The 6,577-nt window shown below is 37.1% G+C and overlaps 1 protein-coding gene across 9 annotated transcripts; it reads right to left on the bottom strand.

The window, feature by feature from the left end:
• Positions 1 to 6: 6 nt before the first annotated feature.
• LOC110420061 (putative disease resistance protein At4g10780) lies at positions 7 to 6,221 on the bottom strand. Of its 9 annotated transcripts, none has more exons than XM_021433234.2 (8): positions 5,919 to 6,221; positions 5,658 to 5,750; positions 5,347 to 5,459; positions 3,684 to 5,121; positions 2,105 to 3,320; positions 527 to 1,396; positions 253 to 398; positions 7 to 168 (listed from the first exon to the last, which is right to left on the bottom strand). In XM_021433234.2, exons 4-5 carry the CDS (start codon positions 5,107 to 5,109, stop codon positions 2,179 to 2,181), a joined length of 2,568 nt encoding a protein of 855 aa, XP_021288909.1. In that variant the 5' UTR covers positions 5,110 to 5,121; positions 5,347 to 5,459; positions 5,658 to 5,750; positions 5,919 to 6,221; the 3' UTR covers positions 7 to 168; positions 253 to 398; positions 527 to 1,396; positions 2,105 to 2,178. The 9 variants fall into 9 exon arrangements, with proteins under 9 accessions (XP_021288909.1, XP_021288906.1, XP_021288903.1 ...); XM_021433231.2 differs by having other exon boundaries at positions 527 to 582; positions 1,276 to 1,396; positions 2,105 to 5,121; positions 5,919 to 6,220; XM_021433228.2 differs by having other exon boundaries at positions 527 to 1,002; positions 1,276 to 1,396; positions 2,105 to 5,121; positions 5,919 to 6,220.
• Positions 6,222 to 6,577: the final 356 nt, after the last annotated feature.

A 6,577-nucleotide genomic window follows, 5' to 3' on the forward strand; every position in this document is an offset into this window, starting at 1 on the left:
AACCAACAGTCTTTCTTCTCCATGAATGCAGCATCCAAGAAGCCTTACAAGGTTCCAATGCTGAAGTTTGGTAATCAATTTTTCTTCATTTTTGAACCCGTTCAATCCTTCTCCAGAACTCTTTGAAAGCCTCTTCACGGCAATCGCTTGTCCATTTGCTAGTATCCCCTGGAAAGTAACATTTGACCTTCATTAATAAAAGATAAATTCTCTGTAGTTACGGTAACTTCAATAATATGATGCAACTTTTACCTTATAAACAGTTCTAAAACCACTTTCCCCTACCATATTGTCCATAGAAAAACTATCAATAGCACAAGATATGGTAGCGAGCTTACTCCAAGTCTTCATCCTGCTTTTGATTTCCTTGATCATTGCCCTTAATGTGTTCTGTTTCCCTGAAACAGTAGTCAAAATATGCTTGGCATGCACCATAAAATATGCTAGGTTCTTACGCATTTTGATTCAACTATATAACTGAAAAAAAAAAAATAGAATTGAAAAAAGAGAAAATGTAGACTCATACCTGATTCTGAAGCAGACACTCCAACATATAGATCCTGCCCTTTTGATTGAAATTGTCTGCAATCAATCAGATGATGAAACCAAAAGGCCCAACCACTACCTCTTCCTCTGTTATCTGAACTAGTGTATGCCATATAGGAATAGTTCTGTAGATACTTAGCCCTGGATCCCTTGAGACTCATAGTTTTAGTCACCCTAAAATGTGTAGCATTTGGCATATTCAAATCTTTTAAATCTGATAATTCAATCTCTGCTTTGATAGTTGAATGGCTTATTGTGCTTACACCCTAGGGACCAGTCTGATGAGTTCTATCTTTCAGGGAATTCAGGCTTAAACATCAGCTTTCAGGGAATTAAGGCTTGAATCCTTTAGAAAGTGGGAGCTGAGTACCATAACAATTCCCTTTTGAACCACAAAGGCCAAATCTATCAAAGTCGTCTCTTGGAGCAAATGAGAAAAGCATCCAAGCTTGCTTTCTGCATTTCATGTGCAGACCTGTGTTCAATGATTTCTATTTGTGACACTTATGATGGTTGACATATAAAACAGAAATACCAGGTGGGTAGATCATGCGTAGTTTTTAAACGATGATGTGGTTGACTGCCTTTTGATGAATGAAGTATACACAAAGTGCAGCAGAAAACAAATTATAAACACTGAGGTTCCAGATAATTTGTATTTCTTAACAATATGAAGCTTATTCCTTTAATCATTCTCTTCATTGGACAAACATAACTTCAATGACTTACTTGCATTAAATGATCTCAAATTCATCAACCATTTGAGACCAGTGTGGATGTGCAGGATTGTCCTAAGAATTGATCACCAAGTTCAACAGGGGTGCCTTCCGTCCTCCCATAATCTCCAAGCCTGCAGCAAATTGAAAACCTTTTGGTCATTTTGTTATATCTTTCAACATTTCAATTCATAATAATCAAAGTATTTTTGAAACATGCGAGTGAAGATGAAAATAAAGGAAAGGGGTGGGAAGGTGTAATAGGAAGGGGTGTAGGACGTGTCAGATAGCAATTGGCGGAGATTGAAGGGTGTTGGGTTGGGGATTTCATTTGGGTTTCTGCATTTCATGTGTAGTTTTGTATCATCAGTTTGGTTAAGAACAAGTCACACCAATAGGCATTTCCATTAAAAGCATATATGGTAAGCATCAAATGGGAATGCAATCACTTGATCATTAAAACATAACACAAAGCATAGTCTGATAAAGAGAGTCTGTAGCATGAGAGATAAGTAGGATACAACTCTCACAATGGACAATTTCAAAGAAGCCAGAGTTGTAGTGTTATAAAATTTGGACTGGGAAGAAGAAAGATTTATGCATCATCATTTTGTGGAAGAATGAAGGAAGAAGGTTCAGTACGAAGTGCAGTTACACTTGTTTGAAACATTTTGAGTTTTTATAGTTTTGTTTTAAAATGTGAAAAAAATTAAAAACCAAGTTTCAAAAGTGTGAGTGAAAATGAAAATAAAGGAAAGAGGTGGAAGGTGATAGAGGGGATGGGCGACGTGTCAGATAGCAATTAAGAGATAAAAACAGGACGTGGATGAAAATAAACTTACAGTGTGTTTGCACTTCTTAATAAGAAGCAAGAGCCTTACAGCCACATTTAATCGAACACCTCTTCTCCATCTCATTATATCAAATATCGAACAAAGGGAGAAACGACATCCTTAGCATCAGGCTGATCCCATTCCACTGATTCCCACCGTGCTCTCGGGCCTACAAAGATTTCTTGCAGGGAAGGAGGAGGAGATGGTTTCCCATTTTCAACAAGGGGAAGAGACAAAGGGATCCTCTTGAGTTCTGGACATCTGACTATAGTAAGAGTTTGGAGAGAATTTGCAGGAATCATAAGCCCAGCACTGCAAATGCTTTTCAATTTTGGTAATTCAATCAAGAGTAATTTTTTTAATTTGGGAAGAATAAATGTTGTTCCTTCTCCTTTGTGATTTTCTTCTGATGCTACTATTATTTCCTCCATTTCTTCACATTCGAAAACCTTAATTTCCTCTAAGTTTTGGAGGCCCTGCAACAGCTCAACTGGAAACAACTTCTTAATTTTCGAACAACAACTCAGATCCAATGTTCTAAGAGAAGAGAAGATGGCAGGTGGTGTTGGAGCATGAGAGGTACATTCATTTTCAACCGCTACTCTTACTCCTACTCTCACAACTTCACGCAAGTTCCGCAATCTACATAGGTATAACACCTCAATGTCGTGGAGTATGTCGCAAGACGATAATGACAAGTCAACCACACACTTCATCCTTCCACAATCTCTAATTTGACATTTCTTCAAGTCAGTCGCCTTACGAAACAAAGGCATATTGTTTAAACATTTGAAATCATCAATCTTCGCTATAGTTAAACTTCGAAGATCATGTGGGACCACCCTATCATCACACTTCCCTATCTCCGAATCTGTGAACATAACCTCTTTCTCAATTTTTTTGAAATTTGGGGAAAACAAAAGATTAGTATCCCAGTCCACAAGTGGTCCCACTTGAAAAGTGAAAGACGTAGGCCATTGACCTTGTGTACACTCTGCGTATTTCTTAAACTCTTGCATGCTGCTAAATGAACATGAAACCCACTCAAGCTTCCTCAGTTGTCCTACTTCTTCTCCCTTTACAAGCGTCTTCCCTATCATTAAGCATTGGAGATGACAAATCCTCGGTAATATTTCTACTGGTACCCCTTTTAAAGCCGTTGACTGCATACGTAGATCTCTCAAGTTTTCTAACATCTCTATGCCATGAGGAACCTTTTTAATTCCTGTGCACAAAAGGTTCAACTTTCTTAGTGCTGTGAGCTCTACCAACGAAGGCATATATTTTAACTGCCAACAACCAACAAGTATCAATGCATTGAGAGTGTTCAGGTTAGAGATCGAATTGGGCAGATACTCTAAGAAATGATTATCTGAAAGATCTAGAACTTTTAACCCAGCCATGTGCTTAAAAAAGGATTCTGGAATACTTTTTAAGCCACAATTTTGCAATATCAAAGTTGATAAATGAGGCCATTTAGGTGATATGTGAGGAGGAATTTTTATTAATTTTGAATTTTGCATCAAAGAAACCTTCTCAACACTCACTGTCCATTCTTGCTCACTTGGTAATTCCTTCAATTGCATACCTGCTTTTACCATGAACTGATGACCTGCAATATACAGCGCCATGTCCCTCAAAACATCATGCATCTTAACTCCTTCATGTATTCCATAAGAAGGAGACGTAGCCCTCTCTAACAAGAAAAAATCTTCAAGCTTATTTAAAATACTCTGGCCTCTGTCATGCATTGCTTCTTTAGTCCCTAAGCCAAGGAGTCCTTCATCTATCCAGTCTTCAATTAATCCATGCCTTGCGATCACAAAGTCTTCAGGATACAACGAGCAATGTAAGAAACAATTTTTGATATTTGGATCGTTCAATCGATCGTAACTAAACTTCAATTGCTCGAATATTTTGATGTCCCATTCTTTCACACTTTTCACACGGTTCTCTAATTCTGCTAGTGCATTCCTCCACTCACAAATATCATCTACCCCCTTCATGCTCCCGGCTATTGTCACAATGCTAAGTGGTAAACCGCGACATTGATCAACCACTTTGTCGATAATGTCTTTTAAATTTTGATATTGTCCAACACTAAGCCCCACTGCATTTAAAAACAAGTTCATGGACCCATTTTTTGAAAGCGGTTGCACTTCGACCACTACACAATCCATACATCTACAAACATCGGCCAATCTGCTAGTGAGTACAACTTTCCTCCCCATACTTAATGTTGGATCAGGGATTCCTACATCCAATAGAGAAAATTGTTCCCAAACATCGTCTAAGATCAATGCATATCTCCTTCCCTCCAAATAATTCTTTAATCTTGCTGCTCGTTGCAATTCATTATCCGGAAGAGATTGTAATTTCAAAAATTCTGCAATGTCCTTTTGCAATTTGAAAATATTCGATTCTTTTGATACGGTGATCCACATCACTATATCAAACTTTTCTGTTTCCTTTGACAATTGATCATTGATATGCTTCATGAGAGTAGTTTTCCCTATGCCACCCATTCCACACACTCCGATCATTGGAACACCATCACCCATCAAATACTCCCAAATTCGTGTTCTTACATCGATTTGACCTTCTGGATTTGTTGTTGATAATGGCAGCCCGATTTGTGGAGGCCCATCAACTGCCACACCATCAGAGAAACTACCTTGTTGGTAAATTTTGTTTACTTTTTCAATATTTTGGCAAACAAGACTTCCTAGATGGCCACGTGACCAGAATGAAACAGAAAGGAACTTCTCTTCAATATTTTTCACTTCATTGCCTACCTTTTCAACATCTTTAACCCAGTTCTCCACTTCTTTCTTCATCTTTTTCCCGCAACGATCCTCTGCTTCCATTTTTAATTCGAGGTCTCGCTTTCGAGAATTTAGACTATTTACATTTCCTCGAAGCTCATTCATATAATCTTCAAGTTTCCGATGATGATTTATGTATGGAGCCCCAAAGCTCCTTATCACTTCAACAAATGACAATACCCAATCCATATTACAAGCTCACTGCAGTTTAAAAACCCAACGTATATTAAGATTCTTGCTTCACTCGTTATGTTTGAGTATAGCAAAGATAAAATTGTCAATGAAGCTTTGTTTCAATGGTAAGGAAGAAGTGTAAGTTCTAACCATAAGTAGGGAAGCTGGTGAAAACAACAATATATCCCACCAAGACATTAAGAAATAATTGCAGGAGTAAATTGTGAGAGCAATGACCTTCAGGATATATACCTGGTTTGTTCTTCAAATCATTTGGAAAGATGAAACCCAAAGGTCAGTTAAAATGATCCTCAATCCTCCTTGGCTCTTTGTTAAGCACAAACTTCTTAGGCAGAAGAAACAAACTGTCATAAAATTAACAAGGAAAATTAGTGGTGTTAATAAAGGAGAAAATCTTATGTGTTATAGTCTTCAGAATTATTTGCCTAATTAAGAAAATAGAGGCATGACAAAAAAACCAAAAAAGATAAGTGGAAGGAAAGATGATGAATCTAAGATTCCAAAAAACATGTACCCAAATATATATTAAACAGTTTAATTACCTGGTCAAGTGAGGTAGCTGAGCGGGAAACTAGGATCTCTTTCAAAATTTGTGAAGAAAACAGCAACAAGCAGATCTGCTCCCAAACTATTTTCTATGAATGATTGAAAAGTGGACAAGCTGAGTATTAATGTGGAAACTTAAATTAAAGCCCAACTTGTGTCGGTAGGTATGGTACGATAAGTTTATGTTATAAGTTAAGATTCTGATTAATTACTGCTACCAAAGATAAACATAAATCACACAAGTATAAACAGTTTACCTGGTTCAGGGAGACGGTGAATTGATACTTCTATCTTTAGAAGGTCTTTGTTAAATTTGAGAAGCAAGCACACTCAAGAAATATAGCAGCAATAAGCAGATGATCTCCGTGAGAAGAGAATCAACTTGTGAAGGTAAAAAGAATTAAAGTGGATGCAAGTCAACAAGTCAATGCAAGTCATGACATCGGTTTCTGGGTCACTTCCCCTAAAGCTGCTTTGAAATAAAGAACATAAAAATAAAAGAAAAGATAATAAAACTTTTCCACTCTTTTTAAAGAAACAATAATCTAAGCCTCTATAATTATTTGGAAACTAAAAAGGAAGCACCCGAGAAGAATCCAAAGTCCATCCAATGTGTTTGTGACGAAATAAAATACGAAAAAGTTAAAGAAATAGGGAGGCATAAGTGCATTGTGGGGCAGTAATTGGATTCTCCTGTCTGATAGAATCCCGCAAATAATTCCTTCAATTGCGGAGCAGATTTTACCATGAATGGTCCACCAAAACTGTTAATAAACAGTGCAATGTCTCTTAACTTTTCCCTTGGAAGTCATAAATAAGTGCAACTCTCTTCAACCGACAATTATTTAAAATACTATGGCCTCTGTCATGCATTGCTTTGTTTAAAATAAGTGTAACTCCATGCTACCTGCTATTG

The sequence above is a fragment of the Theobroma umbraticum genome, unplaced genomic scaffold (genome assembly GCF_002168275.2).
Source record: "Theobroma umbraticum cultivar Fairchild unplaced genomic scaffold, ASM216827v3 scaffold_67.0, whole genome shotgun sequence".
Lineage (NCBI taxonomy): Eukaryota > Viridiplantae > Streptophyta > Magnoliopsida > Malvales > Malvaceae > Theobroma > Theobroma umbraticum.

Coding starts and splice junctions, on each gene's coding strand:
- LOC110420061 (XM_021433226.2), bottom strand. CDS start 5,109: ATGGATTGGGTATTGTCATTTGTTGAAGTGATAAGGAGCTTTGGGGCT.